Here is a 19,397-nt window from a genome sequence, read left to right as displayed (position 1 = left end):
GCTATGCATGGTTAAGTTAGAAAAGTTAGAGACCAGAGAAAGGTAAGGTGCTTATTATAATCTGAGCAAAATTACACCCTGGCATACATTTTGGCTTTATTTTAAACAAGTTAGAAGGTATACACAAAGATTAGTCCAGATGTTTATCGAGGGGCCACTGAAATCATTCTTGAACAAGCCAAGAGGGCTTTCTGCTACTACAACCAGAACTTACAGCAGGAAGGCAAGAAGATAATTTCAAGTCACTCTACTGATACAGTATTTTATTTGGTTACAATACTAGTACAATAGCAAGTCTTCCCAAGAAGGTTTACTCTCCATGAATTCTCCATACTAACCTCAGGGAAATCTCTCAGTACTTCAGACATTTCGTTTCCTCGTTCTCCACAGCCTACATAAATGATGACATCACTGTTGGAGTACTTTGAGAGAGACTGTGAGATCACAGTCTTCCCACAACCGAATGCCCCGGGAATCGCTGTTGTACCCCCTTGTACACACCTGAGTGAAGAAACAGGACTCTGATTTGCAAAGAACTCAAAACCAGCTCTCCCATCTTAGAATGTTTTCCAATAAAACTCCTTAATTAAAAGCAGAGTGACAGAAGTCACATCCAGCGTTCTGGGTGAGAAGCACAGAGGTATTTCACAAAACCAGAAGACTGAGGGAATAAACTATCCTTTTCTTCTACTGCCCTCGGAGTACATGAGTTACGCTGGTACAACAGCTAAACTTTCAGGCTTGAAATGTAGCAGTTTTCACAGCTGGAAGCATCAAAGGAATGCAAATACTAAGGAAAGAACCACACTTAGCTGTGCATTGTAAGAATAAGCAACACAACGTTTTAAGGCCAAAATTACTGAATTCAGTGTCTTGGAAGTTAGCTGCTTAAATAAGCATTTTGTGTTAAAGTGCAACAGTTTTCATAAAGGTGACCCCAAAATCACTGGGAACTATATATCCTCAAGACCATGGAGAAAGATCCTACTTATACATTCAAATGGAGCATCAAGCTTGAAAGTTCTAGCCTTTCTGTACATTTGGCATGATCATGTTAAGTTTATGCTTTTTTATTCTTTTCTAGATTAATGCACTAGAACTATCTTTTTAAACTTATCTTCCTTTTTCCACTAGTAGGTTCTCCTGCCAAATATAGAAATATGAGGAATTCAGCTAAACATTGTTTGAGATTATGCTGTGATATACAGTAAAAGCTTGGGGTCTGCCTGCCCTTATTAAAAAAAAAAAAAAAAAAAAAAAGGCCTCCTCCCACAAGAGATTTCTTACACACTAGAAGACAAAAGGTAGTACTTACGGGAAGAGGGCATCCAGGACCCGTTGGCCAGTTAACAAAGGGTGATTGGCTGGTAACTTCTCAGTAACAGGACGGACTTGACGCACAGGCCAGACCTGGACCATAGTGAACTTCTCCTTCACACCTTCAAACTCCAACTCTAAGACAACATCCTAACAGACAGCACCAGACAGCTGAAGTAAGCAAACAGCTGCACACTGGACCAGCATGCAAATTCTCATCTCAACTACTCTGCACAACTAGGTTTTTGATAGCACCACCATTTCTCAGAACCTCAATACACCATCATCCCTTCCCAAGGGAAATCTCTTTCCCGTATTTACAGTGCTACTGGGGGGGAAGCACAAGGTGAAGCTTCAATTAGGAATATGCTTTTGAAGAGCAACTGAATTTTACATATTCATAAAATACTGTTGGTCCCCACAGAGGTCAGCGAGCTTGGCACACTGAAGTGCCATTGGGAACAGATATATATTTATCCATCTATCTACACATATATAGAACGCAACCGCACAAGGTAATTGTGTAATCCCTGCCGGCAGGGTAGCAGAAGCAATCGTTAACTCTGACACCTTGTCGCATGAAACACTTTCTAGTTGGCATCATGCAGAAGAGAAAGAGTACATCAGCCTTATGAAAGAGACATGGAATATACCAGAAACTGCTGCTGGGGGACTTACTGAAGTGTCATAGTTTCCTGGTGGAGCAATGTATGTAACTGTACCCCTGTTCCGTGGGGGCAGCATGATTTTGTGTTTGATAAGGGAGTTTTCATTCACCACACCATAAATATCTCCACCAGTGATGTGGCTGCCAACCTGAAATCAGAACAGGTCTATTAGTCATAAGTGAGAACTCCAGTTTTAAAAAAGAACCTTGACAAAGAACTGTATAAAATAACTATAGCTATTAAGTCTAGCACTGTGATTACTCCCTTTACAAATGCGTTGTTACAGCACAGTAGTCCATTTACATAACTCATTACACTAACAGCACATCACTAGCAACACTGTCTGGGTTCAGGTGCCTTGCAAGGCTCAGACAGTAGCAATTACTGACTGATGCAAGGAATTTTCCTTGTTTCTTTTATACCTCTCAGCTTAATGCGTTAAGTAGAGAAATGCTAACCTACAAGGTTGGAAAAAGATGCTGCCAAGGGCTAAAGCTGTGACATTTTCCAGCTCTAAGGCTACCTTCACCATTTGTGGAATACATGCTGCAGACATTCTTTTGGCTCAGGTAACACCTGTACTGCTTAGTGCAGCTCCACTAGCTTCTTGACAGTTTTGCAAATACATAAAAACTTTTTAAGTTTCTCATATGCAGCGGCCACACACAGTAAATCACATCAATTAAGTTTTGATGAACCCCATCCAGTCTCATACATCACGACCAGCTCCTAGTATTCCTTTCCACAAACCTCAGACCAATGTTAACCGTAGCTCCCAGCAGTCACAGCACCGGCACTCTGCTCCAGCCCTAAACTTTCAGGGCAGAGGAGCAGAAAGGAAGATGGGCTTGTCAGAACATACCCGCAGATTTTTGGAAGGTGTGAAGTCCCATTTGACATCTCGGCTCAAAGCTGACACGTTGACACCTCTAGGGATATAGATACTTTTGGTCAGAGTGCTGATGTCCGAGAGAGGCCTCTGGATACCATCAAAAATAGCTCCCATAATGCCAGGCCCTAGTTCCACTGACAGGGGTTTGCCAGTACGGAGTACAGGGTCTCCTACAGAGACACCAGCTAAAGATTTGCTGAGGAAAAGTTCATCCAGAGAAAGGGCGAGAAACAGGGCAGAAGGCATCACACTCGCACTGTCGTACCTTTAAACCACCTTTCTGACTTTAAGATAATATTTTTATTACTATATCACACATCATCATTTGATAAGCATGTAGGCTTTATACTAAACTCAAGCTGAAATTCCTAAAGCAACAAAGTTGCTAATCCTCCAGAGATGCACAGGAGGTGTAAATAATTCTGCTTTACAGTCATTAGTTCAAGTCAACTGTATGGATGAGTTCACTGGAGTGCCAAGCAGCAGGATGACAAAATCTTAGGCATTTCTTAAATCTTCAAATCTAGAAAACAGGTCTGATTGTTTAAATCAGAGAATATTATGAAATATTTAATTTTTTGCTTTGGAATTTGTTAGGGAGCACAACTGTTTAGACCTTGAGCCTCACATAGCCTTTCTGACAGCAGTCTAACTTCAAAGGGAGATCGTCCAAGGACCAGCATTATTTCTCTCCCCTCTGGTATCAAGTTGTCAGTCTATGCACTATCTGAGCAAAGATGCACAATGGACTTCTCCGCAAAGGGCCCGCAGTTTGGCAAAAGGCCCTGCTAGAATACAAAAGAAAACCCCAAAACCCTATGCAAGACTCAAGAAGTTAAACACAAGTTGACTTCACAGAGCCCTAGGATGCAACCCTCTCATCAGAAACCTACGAGTAAACTATACTCAAACTTCTTCCATGTACTGATGGAAGGCTATTAGATATTACAATGATGATGCCACCTAAAATGATAAATTATTAGGTACAGTCAGGAGTTAGTCACCAGTTCAACATCCAGCTCCTCAGAACAAAGCTTTGGGAGCCAGCACAGGCTTTTTCCTAGCCTGTACAGATACACAGAGCCAACTCTTAAGGTTAAAAGAATATCTGAAAAAAAGGTCTCGCTTCAACTTCTATGACTTCTTTACTGGTATTCTATCATATATGTGTAATAGAAAATACATTTTAAGCTGACTAGATTTTAGAATACAGGCTGTGTCCTAGCTGGACCAAGATTCTGTAAGCAGACTGCAGAAGCAAAAATGTAATGATTATGTCTGGCAAAATACTCTGCCCAGAAGGCGGCATCCTGCCTACTTTACATTTCCTATTTAAGTGTTGTACAAGCATAGTTTTCAAAAGCAAAGAAAAAACCACAACAAATACTGCTTGGTAGTTTTGCCATTTATGGTTGACATTTGTCAAACAACTTCCTTATAAAGCTCTAATATTTAAATTAAAATAAATTTTCAATTCTAAGGTACACACTATTTGATTTCTACTTAATATATATAAAAAAAAAAGTCTCCTTGGTACACAGCCAAGCAAGACAAGATTTACCTAAAACCATCGGAATTTACAAAAGACGTGCAGAACCGATATCCCGCTGGCACCAGAAGTATCAAGTCAGCTTTGTCCATTGTCTTCACCCTCATCACCACTCTGTGCTCTGGACTGCACAGTCTGCAGGCCCAGAGGAATCACTGAAAAGGATACACGTTTCTTCGTACACCTGCACCGTTGCTAAATCCCCTTCCAGTCGGATAATCTCCCCCACCAGTTCACTGTGGCCTACTCGTACCAGCTCATACATAGCAGCACCTGCCATGTTGCACGCTGTGACCACTGTAAAAGACAGGCACGTAAGCGAATATTTTTCCTGTAGCTCAGGAAATTTACTCATCAGGAGTTAGTAAGAACTGCACAGCATAAGCCTGGTATTCACCCATTTTTGATTTCACAAAAAGGATACCTTGGCCGCCATAAATACTGATACTTCTAGTTTAAAAGCCAAAAGAAAACATTTCCCTATACTTATCACACTGTCCCTTTATGCTCAATAAGAGGACGCTATCAGAATACAGGAGTACACAGACAATTCTCACCATAATTTCTCTTATCTACCCTGACAGATAGGGGATGTTTAGAGCTTTAGAGATGCAGTGAACTTTGACAGACAAGTTCCGTAGGCACCCTCCTTTTCAGTTAGCTGGGCCATATTCCCATCTGACCCAATTAAAACATAAGAAAAATGCTAAAGTTCACCTGATACCTGGTAGGTACATAAACCTGTGGTTGGGGACCAGCATTTTCAAGTCACTCAAACTTCTTTTCACCTTGGTAGCACCTGGATGCTCATATAACAAACTATTTCCATGTACAGATCAAACCAAGGTGCCTGCTCTAAGGGCAATACATACCCTTGTATCTAGAGTGGCAGAAGCTACAAAGCTTTTAAGGAAACACTATTTTGACATTTTATTTTGTAGAAAAAAAGTCATGTATATCTTCAGGCACTTTCAACAGATTTTTTTACAGACTGTTTTACAGCATGTTTTGGGCCTAAAACCTCCTACTGTTTTGAGTTAGGTTTCAGCAGGTCATACACGAGGTCTAGCTGCTTTAGCACAAAATTTATCACGTCTTTTCTATCATAATATCAATCTTGCACATAGAGTTTACGTATTTAAACAAAAATCCATTTCCCACTTCTTAGGAAAGAAAGCTGTATCAGTTTAAAACTGTTTTTAAATATCACTTCTGCACTTAAGGAATTGGCAGTTAAAAGAACAGGTATTTACTTAGGTAGACATGAGTCAAGGGAGTTTCTTACTCATCAAATAAGCTGCATCAACAAAATCACATGCTATTCTGCTGTTCTCACATCCCCATCCTTCACCTCTTGAGGAGACTACAGGAGGGAGCAGAAAAGCCAGTGGACTGCACATATTCAAAAGCTTTTACCATCAGAGACTAAAGAATTTAAGCCAATACAGGAGGAAAAGTCCTCCTGCTCCCAGTTGCACCACCCCCTTCCCTGACCCTTGCAGCTCCTTGCTGAGCTCCTCCAGCCCACGGTGCAGTAACACAGAATGGCTTGACACGGGCAGGAGACTGAGTATTCCAGAGAGCAGAGGGTCAAATCGTGTTTCAGCGAGAATGGACTACGCATCTCAGCCTTTTAGAGAAGCTTAGTACACAGGGCCTGAAGATTTCTGACCGAGTGGCTTTACTTCATATAGAAAGCTTACCACCTTTTGGGTTTGTTGTTACTATTCATTGCCCTGCTTCTGCTCATTACATCTTTGAAGAAGATTAATTAACAGTAATGTCTTGTTAGTATATTTCTTAATATTTTAGCAGACTAAGTCAGTGATCCTTCTTAAAAAGCTCCCCCCCCAAAAAAAGAAAGAAAAAAGCCCCACCCAGAGCTCTAGTACACTTCTCCACTTTCAAGTGAACAAGACTAACAAGACATTAGATGGAACAGAACCTGCGATTTCCTTTACAAAATAATACCTACCAGGTCCTGAGACTCCATGGACATAGCCCACAAAAGCCTCTCTGTCCTCATCACGGATTTTGGGTAGCTTGGAGAATTCCATTTTGCCTCTTCAACTGTACAGAAGGAAAACAAGAGTCAGTCCTGAAGAATACACACATGTAGTAAGTTCTTCCTCTTCCCCCGCTCGGCTCTGTCCTTGTTTCCAGTTAGAAAGAATTCCGAACTCATACAGCCTGAAGCACCTTAACCACACTGATTTTAAACCTATAAAAAGTTAAAAAGTAACTCATTTAAACAAACAAAACAACTAACATCCCCGATTGCAGAAACACAGAGGTGGAATAGGACTGCACAACATGCTCCACAAAACACCACCAAGTGAAACAGTAACACTCCAAACAGGCTGTAACACCAACTGGACTGTTTTCAAGCCTAATAACAGGATATTTAAATAAGGGAAAATCCCTTCCGTCTTCCACATCTCTTCTATCCTCCTCCAAAATATAGAATTTTCCATGATTCTGAGTGAGCAAGAGAATGTTCTGGGGCTGCCTCACTGCCAACCCTCTCTAAAAAGCAATGCTACAAACACTAATTGTGAAAATTGTATCTTTGCTATCTTAAGCTGCTGAAGCAGGGTTCAGGGGAAGAAACATAGACTTTCAAAAGCACCAGCACACATATGGAGAGTCCTCTCTATATGCCTCACAGCCAGATATTACAAAATTATGCTCTCAGTGAAAGCCATGGAGCATTATAGAAGAATTGTGCCAAATAAGGGCCAGAACCTCAATCTGCAAGAGTTCAACAGCAGACTGACATCTCTTGCCAGTAGCTGTTCAGGGAATCTAAACAACTGGCACAAGAACAGCTGTTTTAGAAACAGACCTCCTCCATCCATGCTTGCCCTTTGACAGACAGTTGGGCTGTCCTGCTTCTGGTGCCATAAGAGTTTAATGGTTTTGCTTTGTCAGCCCTTATCATGCTTTGCGTTACCTTGGAAACTGATTAGTGTTAGCGAACTGTAAGGCAACTCTCTACCCATTTCTACCGTACTGCCAGGTTTACGGTACAGCACTGGTGAAAGCTGCAGCATGGCAGCCCCAGCACACAACGCGCTCTGCGTATCAACAGGGCCTGCCCAGCAAAAGCCCGTGGTTCGGCAACAAACTGTGCCAGGCATCTGTTGATGCTCACAGTCTTTGCAAGAAGCTTAAGCTAACGCAGCATCTTCTGCAAGGCAGCAAACAGAGGCACAGCCAGGCTTGAAAACCTGCCCCGTGTACAATGAGGAAGACAACAATGACATTCGCACCCCTTCCATCATCATTAAAGGATGCTTTTCTGCCTGTTCTTCAGGAGCAGTAGGCAGCTGATATCTGCTACTCTTGAAACCTTATGACTGTTTTCCAGTTTTTTAATACCGTGCTACAAGTCCTCTGCCCCTCAACCTTGCCACCAATTTAAATGTTTTAAATCAGCAGCTCAACTCTGTAAGAAAAGGATCACCAATGTTTCCAAACTCCTATTCATCCTGAAGGAGCAGCGTCTTCCAGGCTCCGTGTCTCCCTGGAACGGACTGTGTAACATGGCTACCATTGATTCATTTCACAACAGCCACCCCAACAGTTGATCATGACTCAGTCACCAGCCTGCAGTGGAACCGCTAACTGCTCTCCAGCTCAAAGGCTAAGTCAGATAGCTGTTAGATCCCTCTGCTCCCCAGAAGGATAGTTTATCCGTTACGTTGCCTGTTGTTTAGTGCCGGAACATAATTTTCATTTCACTATTTATTTCTCAAAAGTCTTCTCTGCCAAATGGCAGGAGGGAGGTCCTCACAAAGCAATCTGCAGTTCCTGAGCAGCTGGTAAGAGCTGGTTCTGATCAGACTAACAACTACCTCACCTTTTTGGCTTTTAACCATTAAAACACTGCAAAACTCAAGTACAATTACTGTTCATACTGAAAAAAAGCAGCCATTCTTATAAATCCACCCAAAACAATTACTTCAACATACCATACAGAACAATCTCTAGAGTCCTACTACCAAAATCTTCTATAGAAGCCCTATAAAGAGAGAGTTAAGCCAAATGCTCATAACTGAATTAGTGACGCCATTTGGCCATTAGACAGTCCAGGGTCCTGCACAAAAGAGTCAATTTACAAAGGCAAGGAAACGCAGGAAGAACACTGGCCAGTTTCAATTTAAATTAACTTATCTTCATATTCAAAACCTGCAGGTCAGCTGACCGCCACTTGAAGTGATTGTTTATCTTTTAGGGAGACAAATAAGAACCTCAGAACAGCCACCCTGCAATCAAAACAGCAACAACCTGCCACCCAGCATGTGCCTCGCCTGTTCCTGTGGCTGCTCTGCTCCCTCTCTCTTCCTACAGCCACCTGCCCGAATTATTGGTCAAGCTAAAAGAGAATGGGATTCTGCTAGACCACCTAAGAACACACCAATAAACAGTCTTTGTCCTGACCTTTAGCATCTGTACCTATGGCTTTTAAATACATACCTGTTAACTATTACAAGTGTAAAAGATGTGAATTCTTCCTCACCTTTCTTTGTTCCATCTCCTATGTACCCTCCAAACAAAGTACACACAGTCTAAAAAGCCAGTGCCCACCCAGCCAAGCTGACCTCTTTTTGTTAAGGGGCTATGCATCATTTAATGCTGAATACAAATTAAGGTTAAAAAATGCTGTTATTTATCTCTGCAGTTTTCTTGTGCTCATGTATTAGCACCACAGGTTTCCATTTCATATGGAAAAGTCCTTGAGGGCAGAAATGTTGGCTTACCTATGTATACTGTTAAATGTCTTCATTGTTAGTACTTGGGGAGAAGGAAATTCCCTAACGCATGTCAGGATTTGCTAAACGTAACATCATGTGCACGCAGGGAGTATGTACTTACCCCAGAAGCCATGGTAGCTAGCCATTTCAGAAATCTACTGAGCTCCCAGAGCCTTTCACAGGCCTCTTACCAACCCAGGATATCAGGCACTGTATGTAATACACTCCTACAAAAGTCCACTAGCACACCTATACAGGATATTAGCTTAATTTTAATTCCCTTATGAGCATTTTGTATCCTTTACAACTTCTATGCAGGAATCTTCCTCATCTTAAACAGTTCACCAATTAACTTTAAGTGTGCTCTCATACTCTGACACGGTCATATTCTGCCTAACAGTGCCAGGAATCAAAACACGACTTGCTGCAGCACGATCTCTGACTGAAATGTGAAGTACTAAAGTAATATTATAGTCATAATTAAACAAAGAAAACTCAGGTCATTGGCTCTTTTATCTTGATTTCTCCCCAGCACAGCAATTTGGCTACACAGCAAGCCCAAAAATGTAACCATCCTGCTGTCAATGCTGGAGAAACTTGTTTTCTATTACAGTTCCTTCATTTTGCTTCACATGTTTGATCAGACCCAGAATTTACATGATAAACTGCTTTACCACAAAGATCTCTTCAAAATTAAGACTCCAGTGAGATTTTTAGAAGGAGCCTTCTTGCAGCAAGGAAGAAAATCCGTGACTATTTTATCATATAAACACAGATTCTTACCTTATTTTGCAGAAACAGGCAGTAACAAAATCCACAGGCCCAATGAAGCAAAGCCAGAATTCAGCAGTTAAGCATCACCACTTAGGAAATAATTGTCCTTCTAGTGCCCCTACACAGAGGGATGAGAAAGCCTGCTGCAGAGGGGAAAGAAATTTCTGACACACAGCAGAGGCATAACCACCTGACTTGATGAGTCATCAGTCTGTCTCTCTCCTACCAGCACGGAGGAATGCCGCAATAGCAAATCAAGATACCTAGGGCCCCGCCGAACTCCCATCTGTGCCCTCCTTACCGCACAGGGCCGAGCAGAAGAAATTAAAAGCAGCATTCAGCCGTTCACGTTAAGGGCCTCCTACAAAGCCAATAATCCCTATGCCCCAAGTGGTACGTACTACTACATTCAAATCCTTGCAAGAGATACACGTTGTCTGCTGGAATCCATTTACCTACCAGTCCTCCAGTGTAATATTTCCATGTCAGTGTGTGCTCTGTTCTGGAAGAGCTTAACAGAACAACGGTTTTAACAACAGATTGCACAGTATTATGGTGTCTTCAGCACCTCCCTAATTGCTTGACTATGTAGAACAGGTATTGTTTGTCAAAATAGAGTCTTGCAGAGCTTACTTCTGCTAATATAAGAATCCCTTCTCCTAGTTAGCAGAAGCATTGATGCAACTGCACAACGTCCAACAACAGTTAGCGAAGCAGACTGATGTGCCACCTTGAGAGACAGCTACTAGAATCTGTTTTCAAAGGTTTTGAAATTTTTGAAACAAAGATTTTGTCCCATTGTCATACAGAAGATGAGCAGCCATGTAGTCTTTCCCCCAAGAAGCCATGTCAGTTGAAGAGTTCCCTGCAGACTTCACAACATCGAGACTATCTTTGCAAGTTCTAGGATTAGCAACACATCAAACTGGCATAAAAGCTTAGATATGCGAACTAAAATTGGAGTAAATAGCCCAAGACCAGCAATTCAGAAGCAGCAACATTACATTAATAAGTTACCAGTGCTGGAATTCATTCTGCTGGAGTAACTTTGAATTAAGGTAATAGATTTTACTGTATCTGAAACAGACTAACATGTTTTGACCTCCTAGGGTAGAAAACTGGAGTCAGAATATAATTAAATATAATTAAATACATTCAATATCCAGGAAACCTTAATTGGCATACACAGTAAAACACAGTCAAATAAGTTTTCCAAAGAAAATCTCTCCCCCTCTTCTCAGTAAAAAACAGGAGGCTACAGGATAGCAAAAGATCACAACCCACACCAGACAATCCACTTAGCGTCACATTTGAGTCATGCTTTAGAATCAAGACTGCCAACATTTACTGTTGTTCACCTGAGCAGACTTTGGCACAGAGCATAAATCCCAGTGTGCAGCTGCATGAGGATGTGTCACAAAGGCCTCATAAACAACAAGTTAATCACTGCCATAGATTTCCTGTAACTTGGGTAGTTTATACTTCCCCTTCCAACAGATTATATTTTTAAGAGGAAGTATTAAAAAACCTTAGCGCCTAAGTTACTAGACAAATGCAGAAGTTCAGCAGCATTTCTGCACCTAGGAGTTGGAATATTGCCTCAGCACAAAGAGCATGCACAGAACTCTCAACACAGGTCACTTGGAAGGGAAGTCAAATAGTATTCTCAGGAAATCTGCTCCTTCATACTATGCAGTTATAATTTTACTATAACACAGCAGGGAAAATTACTCCAGATCTCTCTCTCGCCAAACAATAGAATCGCTGAGGTTGGAAGGCACCTCTGGAGATCATCTCGTTCCAAAGCCCTACTCAGAGCAAGTTAGAGCAGGCTGCTCAGGGCCACGTCCAGCTGGGTTTCCATTACCTCCAAGGATGAAGACTCCCCAAGTCTCTGGGAACCTATTCCAACATTCAGACACCCTCACAGTAAAAAGTGTTTTCTTATGTTTAAAGGGAATTCCCTGTATTTCAGTTTGCGCCCATTGCTTCTCGTTACTTCAGCAGACACCCCTGGCTCCATCCTCTCTGCTCTCTCCCATTAGGTATTTATATCCTTTACAGCAAGATTCTCAGAACCTTCTCTTCCCGAAGCTACATCATCCCAACTCTCTCACCCTCTCCTCATACTTCCAAACCCTTTGTGGCCCTTCTCTGAACCCACTCCATTAAGCCATGTCTTCCTTCTACTGGAAACCCAGAACCAGGCACAGCACTCCAGTTGTGGTTCCCTAAAGCTTAATTGAGGGGAAAACGCACCTTCCTGACCGTGCTGCCAGCATTCCTCCTAATGCAGCCCAGGACAGTGCTGGCTGCCTTTGCCACGAGGGCACAATGCCAGCTGATACTCAACTTGGTATCCACCAGGACCTCTAGCCCCTTTCAGCAAAGCCACTTTACAGCCAGTCAGTGCCCAGCCTGTAGCAGGGCACATGGCTATTCCTCCCCAGGTGCAGGACTTGGCATTTTCCATTGTTGAACTTCATGAGATTCCCATCAGCCTATTTTTCCAGTCTGTCGAGGTCCCTCTGTATGGCAGCACAGCCCTGTGCTTTATCAAACTCATTCCAACTTCATATCACCTGCACTCTGAGGAAACCAGGCAGGAGACTCCTCCTGTGCCCAACACAATCGCGTGGCTTAGTCTTTCCACAGACATTGAGAAGCGAACTGTACTAACCTTCTTGCTATAAGCTTAAGCTAGAAGTATCATTGTTTCTTAAAATCAACAACATGGACATTCTTCCATTTAATTATTCATGCAATTCCAGTTGCCACAGGGCACCTTGAGGCCACCCCTGCTCTCAATATGTCAGGAATCTGCTGAAGTGATGTTCAGCTACACACTGCGGATCCATCTGCAACCACACCAGACAACTCATTTTTTTGTTTCTTAGTTTCTTTTACAATACACAATAGGCAATGCAATTTGTTTCTTAGGTACTGTAGAGCCCCTTCCTCTCACACAAGGCTTGCTGCTCAGCACATGTACAGATAAATCCAGGTGTATTCAAGAAAAAAGACAGGAAACAGAATTATGCTGCCACTGTTTGCACATCACACAATGGCAACAAAGCAAGGCACTGCAACATGGCAATTCATGAAGCCCATCACAAGCTCCTACTGCTTTCTTCCTCAAAACAGATGCAGCTTACCTGTGGGTATGCCAATACATACAAGCCTCATACTTGAAGAAAACATCATGCCTTGCACACAAGCTAAACATATATATTTGTAGCAATATCTATATGTAGCATAAGAGATTCTCCCCTACCACAAAGATGGGGTATGAAGTACCACCACCACCACAAATCGTTATGCAAGCAACTAAGCTCTTATTCAGAAGCTTGGGAGATTTCTTCACTTAGCCCAGAACAGGAATAGAAAAAAGCTCAGCGGCAGCAATAAAACTAGATAGAAAGGCTGGCAAGGCATTCAATGTGTAAACTGCTTTGACCCACTGAAGATTTGATCAGCTCAGTAGATAACCAGCCTTCTGACTTCAAACGCAGTTGTCACGCTACAGCTAGAACTGACAAAGACCCTAGTTTTATCAATTAACATACTCCTGTTACTAGAGAAAACCACATCATTCATGTGAAAAAAAATCTTCATCAGCTGACTGGTTATATGCTACAGTTTTCCATATAAGGGTTTTCTACACCAATTCCTTCCTCTCAGCCCAGAAGGCTTCTCCAGAGGAGCTTTAGAGGTGGAAACAGATGAACCTTCCTTTATTTCTTACTTGCTACGCTACTTCACAAGTTTCCCACCATCAAAAATTTGACATTCCTCTCAGCCTGCTACATACCCTGCCCCTTCTTTGGCTTGATAAACTTTTAAACCAAACAAAAATTTAATGCAACAGAGATCCAAGCCGTAACACAGAATACTAACACAATATTCATTTCTGTGTCCCACAGTGGCTGCCTTTCCTTACCCTGCTCCTGTCACCTAGCTGCTAGGGCTGAAAAGTTCTGCAGCCATCTGCTTAGTGCAATGCTCAGCTATTTCCTCTAATGAGCAACATTTTCATTAACCTCACTAACATTACTGCAAAGCTAAAATCCACCCTTGCTTTTATGAAACAGAAGTCACTCTACCTTTAGGTGTATTTGGCATTGTTATTTGAAATACTTCTTGTTGCTCTAATCTTTAAGATGACAAACATCAAAATGAGATGAATGCAAAGCTGCAAGCAATTACAGTAGCAAACTTTACTAACTACAGTTCAGTAGAGTCACTTCTGACTAGTTGGAGATTCTTACCTCAACAGACAAAAGGTGTAATATTTCATAAAACAACTATTGCTAGATTTGTAAGTCAGGCTCAGTTTTACACAGAAACTTATTAGAAATTTGGGGTCATTAAAACACATCGGCTTCTCTGCAAGTGTCACCACTGCCTAAGCTCTTGTCCCTAAATCTTATAGATAAAATACTGAGCTTGAGTTCAGAATAAGTATTTCAACATTATGCTTAACTTTCAGAGCAGTCTTTAGAGTCAGAATATTATGGAACCTTCAGTTTATTATATAAGGTATGTGATGGCTAGTTTGAAGAGCTGAACTGAGAGTAAGTTTGCATGAAAGTCTTTGAGAAAGATCTAACACCCCTAGCAGATAGAAGCACTCTTTTACAGCACTTCAGTATAATGAAACACCTGGTTGTAATCACAAGATGCATATTGGCAGTGGATTCCAGTAAAAGGAAATTAAGTTGAGGTCGACTTTTCCTGTAATGGAAAACTTTATATTTATGTTTTAAAGCAAGTTAAGCCACATTTGGAGATTTTATATTCAATTACCTGAAGTATTTACAGCTTCTTTAGAATAGCCAGAGCCCCTCCAGTATATTAAATTTTAACACTGTTTAAGCCATATGTTGTGGTGGTTGTCTGACTGTCTACCAGGTGACGCAAATTTATTTCACAACAACAAAATTCTCAAGGTTTCAAGGATCTAGAGGAAATTCATGTAACACAACTGCCATCTAAAAAGCCCTTACAATGTTATCTGCATTTAGCCAAAATACCATTTCAGTTTTTTCTGAAAAGCTGCTGTTTAAGGTCTTTTACGGTGAGAAACAAAATGATGATATAGTGTATTAATGAAAAGGACCAAACAAATGTTTGTCCCACTAGCTGAGCTTCTTGGAAGGTAAGTTTCTTTTGTAGAATATGAAAAAACAATCAAGTAATTCTTCAGGCCATTAAAGGAAACCTGCACACCTGAAAGCTTTTGTCCAGCTCTAACAGTTCTAATAAAGGCACAGTTTTTTCTCTAAAAAGCCAATACCTTTTCCATAACCTTTCTATCCCTCCTCACATGTGACCGTCACCAACACAGGACTGCTCTTTGCACTTAGGTCACAGACATTCAGACCACCTATCTTTTACACTGTTTTCAACAACAAACCACTCCAGTAAGCGAGCATAACTTATCGCACCCTCAAATGGGACACAGCGTGGGGAACGCTGCATCTTCACAGTGCAGATTTCGGCATTTTTCTTGGGATGCCATCTGGCAGAAAAAGGTAGTTGGACAGACTGGTCAGCTGAAACCCACCAGCGCACCAACATTTCAACTTGGCCATGAGAATGCTTACGATATGAGCGCTCTTCATCTGATTAAGAATGACAAGGATAAGACTTCCACGTTATGGAGATACCCTCTAGGAAGACTGCTTCTTTCAAGTGTTTGCATCTGCAATAGGTCTGTTTCTGACAGACTTTTTAGTTTATTTATAACTAGTCAGCAGAATGAATCTCGGTTAACTGGGATAGCCATGGTCTTCAGTGTTAAGTCTCAGGATTAAACAGATATCAGCCAACTAATGCAGAAAGCCCAGCACTATAAAAATGTGGCCCCAATGGCAGCCTCCCATTATTAGTTTTCATACTTCCTGATTATTTCCAATTTGAAGATTTTAAGACACTCACAACAGAGTCTCCAAAATGCTGTGAACTATGACAAAATTAACAAACTTTCAACAGGCACCACGCATGTATTAGATCACTGTCAAATTATTTCTGAAGACAGCGAGCAGTGACATTGAAATTTACTGTTACACAAGCTCAGAGGAGTAATCAAGCTGATTAACTGAGAAAATAAATTCAGTAGCTAAAACTGAACTTCATCTGCCATTTGGTTAAGTGATAGTAAAGTCTGTTAGACTAGGACTTTCAGGATTTATCCACATACATCTTACCAGTTTTCAGAGTAAGCCCATCATTTCAGTAAAGACAGACTTTACAAGGCAAAGTTTGTTACAGCAGCCATAAAACATATGGGAGTCTAAAAAGATAGCAGCAAATGGTCAATCTTTCTAAGAAGTGGGAGAGTTTAACTTGAGAATTTGACAAAACCCAGGAGAAATAAATGCACAGATGAAATAAAGTAACCAGAGCAAAAATATTTATGATTGTAGAACATATTGCCACAAGATATGACCAGACCCAAAAACTGAGTATAATCTCAGCTGTCCACTTTCAAAGGGGAGAAGGAAGTGAACACAACAAGAACAAAAAAGAAAACCCTTTTCAGAACATAAAAGAAGGTAGAGTAATGACAACCAGAAGATTCAGTCTAAGCCAGTTTCACATGTTGGACCTTCAGGCGGTTACTGGCTTAATCCATACAGGAAGAAACAGTTGAAAACTTTAGATTTGTTCTGCTTCCTCTGCTGGAGTAGGTCCCCATTTCTCTCTGCCCAGCTGGAAGGCTAAAGAAATCACATGTTTTAAGATGGTGAGTAAGCGTGAATAAGCATGATATTCCAGTCAACTACATCGTCTGTTTTCCTTGGTACAAGTTCCAGTCCAAAAAAAAAAAAATCATGTGGATAGCATTGTTCAAGAATACCTCAATATTTCCAAGTCTAAAGTCCCCCACTTTTCTTTGTAACCAATGATACAAGTATGGAGGAAAGAAAGTCTGTTTCACTTATAGGCAATAGGGCACTGGGTTGTTACATGGTTGGGGTTTAAAAAAAAATTAAAAGAGGGAGAGAAAGAAAACCAGGGACTGTTACTTGGCCATCAACAGGATGCAACATTTTACGGTCAACATCAAAGTAACCAAAGACATCAGCTAGGTTATCCTGTAATCCTTTTACTCTTTTAAAGAGACTAATTAGGAACATGGCCTTAACTCACAAATAAGCAATTTAAAAGCACAAGGGAATAACATCGGTAGGAATTTCAGGGCTCAGGAACTCAAAGAGACAGTATTACAGTATAAAAACACAAGAAGGGAAGTGCAGTGCCTCTCAACGTATCTCCAGGGGAATCATCTAGTAATCTGCTGGTCTATAGCGGCTTTGGATGACAACTGTAATACCCGTACCCTTGCATGTCTGGAAGATAAATGCACAAAGCCACACTGGGAAAAGATTTAGACAACAGAAGCACACTGAAGCTTGCAGACTTTGCAATTAAGGATTAATGAGGTATAAAACCAGTTAATAGACACTTTGACCAAACTAAAAGCTAAATTTAAGCTAATGCTGCATAAAAATTAAGCAAGTAGTACTCATTGTTCATGGCTCCACCCTAATATTAGCACTATCTGTAGAAAACAGCTCTTGACTTGGAAAATGGAAAGGCTGCATTTACAGGAAACTAAGATCTTGTGTTACTATTGCAACACAAGATTTCAACCCCCATTTGAACAGTCAGCTGATGCCAGCAGTCATTTTCCAGCACTGTCTTAATTTCTTCTTCCCCATCCTCTCAAACTGATGTCCATGGTGGTTTATGATTTCTGAATGCCATGCTTTATCCCCCAATTATAAAGTTAAGACTAGTTCTTTCCCCACATAAGAGAGTAAAACTGTTTTCAAGAAGACTCGACATAATAAACTGACAAGCACAGCAAAAATAATCTGCAATATTTTTGGTAATTCAAAGACATGTAGACACTGATCTCACTTATTCTTAAATAGAAAATAGTAACATGTAGGTACTATTAAACATTTATGCTTGCTGCTCATTGAAAAGACCTTTAAAAATACCATACAAAGCCGCCAAACATGCAGTTGCTGCAGATCTGCACCATCCCAAACTCAGCACAAATACAACTTACAATATATCGAAGATCTGCCTCAGTTACTCAAACTGCCACTTACAAATGCCAACCTACACTCAGCACATTCTCACCTAAGTGCTAGAAACAGGTGGGCTCATAAACCACCTTCAGCAGTCTGTCAGCAGGTCTTCCTCCTTTTCCATCCCCTCTCCAGTTCATCAAGTGGTATTAGCATTTGAAATACCACGCTAGATCAAATAGCCCGTGTACTTTGCTGAAGTATTGCATTACAATGAATAAAATTATCACCAAATCGCTTTTATTCCCAGCTGGAGTAGAAATTCTCTGAGGAAAGCTAGTAAAATCTTAGGAAGAAATTATGCTGGGCAACTGCACTGAATGGATAGATCTTGACATACATGTGTCACAGCTATCTGTGACGTGTACGATATCATCCAGAAGCCATTCACGTAAAATTTCTTTCTTGCCCTGAAGTGAATTCCAAGTGTGACATTTAGAAAACCTCATCTAAGTCAGGATTTTGTCTCTGACGAAAGGAAGAGGAAACACATTTGATTTGCCATCAGTTATTTTCAACTGCAGAACAAGAGGTGGGCCCATGTACTAAGGAAGGGCTGCAGGCAGAAGGCAGCGGCAGCGTTCCTGTTCCGTAACCTTGCTGCTGGCTCACTGCAGGGCCACAGACAAGCAGATTCAGTTCCACCCACCCAAGATGGTGGGGTGACCTGGCACAGAAACCCAGCCACTGTCACCGCCTATCCTTAGAACGGACTGAGGCATATCCCTGCGGATTCTTGTTGGGTGTCTTTCAGAACGCTCAGCACGTTTCTTTACTCACGGAAACCTTACTCGGGGAGGGGTCTGCTTTGCATCCTTGGCCTTTTTTCTCCTAAGAAACGGGGCCAGGAAGAGCAGGGCCGCCGCCAGCGGGTTCTGCCACTGCTCCGTACGGACAAAGGACGCAGCGCTGCATGTTACTCGCTTCAGCCGGAGCCAGAGGCGGCAAGGTCGGCCTCCGCTCGCAGAGCAGCCCGCTGTCCTTACGGCGCTGCGGGAGGCGAAGGCCGCCCACCCAGGAGACACCCCCCACCCCCACAGGGCGCTCTGCGGGTGCTGCCGCCCCGCAGGGCTCCGCAAGGCGAAGGGCGGCCCTCAGGGGGCGGCCCTCAGAGGGGACCGCCGGGCCGCCGAGACGAACACCCATCCCCTCACACCGCGACCCACCGAGGACGCCTCACCTGCGGCCGGCACACGCGAAACCCCGCTCCCTCCGGCGGCGGCGGCAGAGGAGGCGCTGGATCAGCTGATGGCCGCCGCAGCGCGCATGCGCCTCAGCACCACAGCCGGAAGCGCGTCCCGCGAGCCGGCGTCCCCACACGCTTACTTCCGGGCG

The 19,397-nt window shown here is 42.1% G+C and overlaps 1 protein-coding gene across 2 annotated transcripts in view; it reads right to left on the bottom strand.

Annotated features, from left to right (window-relative positions):
* The window catches only part of ATP6V1A (ATPase H+ transporting V1 subunit A), a 31,494-nt gene extending 12,098 nt beyond the window's left edge, over nt 1–19,396 (bottom strand). The window contains exons 1-7 of one of the 2 annotated variants that reach the window (XM_056339987.1): nt 19,243–19,396; nt 6,402–6,496; nt 4,595–4,723; nt 2,848–3,062; nt 1,996–2,133; nt 1,316–1,467; nt 339–501 (exon numbers count right to left, since the gene is read on the bottom strand). In XM_056339987.1, the coding sequence (XP_056195962.1) occupies nt 339–501; nt 1,316–1,467; nt 1,996–2,133; nt 2,848–3,062; nt 4,595–4,723; nt 6,402–6,483 (879 nt within the window). In that variant the 5' untranslated portion in view covers nt 6,484–6,496; nt 19,243–19,396. Of the gene's footprint in view, nt 1–338; nt 502–1,315; nt 1,468–1,995; nt 2,134–2,847; nt 3,063–4,594; nt 4,724–6,401; nt 6,497–9,966; nt 10,082–19,242 lie in introns of those variants that run through there. The other variant, XM_056339988.1, reaches the window with a different exon arrangement.
* Between the last annotated feature and the right edge of the window lies 1 nt (nt 19,397).

Source organism: Falco biarmicus, chromosome 5, assembly GCF_023638135.1.
Source record: "Falco biarmicus isolate bFalBia1 chromosome 5, bFalBia1.pri, whole genome shotgun sequence".
In the NCBI taxonomy this organism is placed as follows: Eukaryota; Metazoa; Chordata; class Aves; order Falconiformes; family Falconidae; genus Falco; species Falco biarmicus.
The sequence above is the reverse complement of the archived record's forward strand: the minus strand, read 5'-3'. Positions and strand labels throughout refer to the sequence as shown.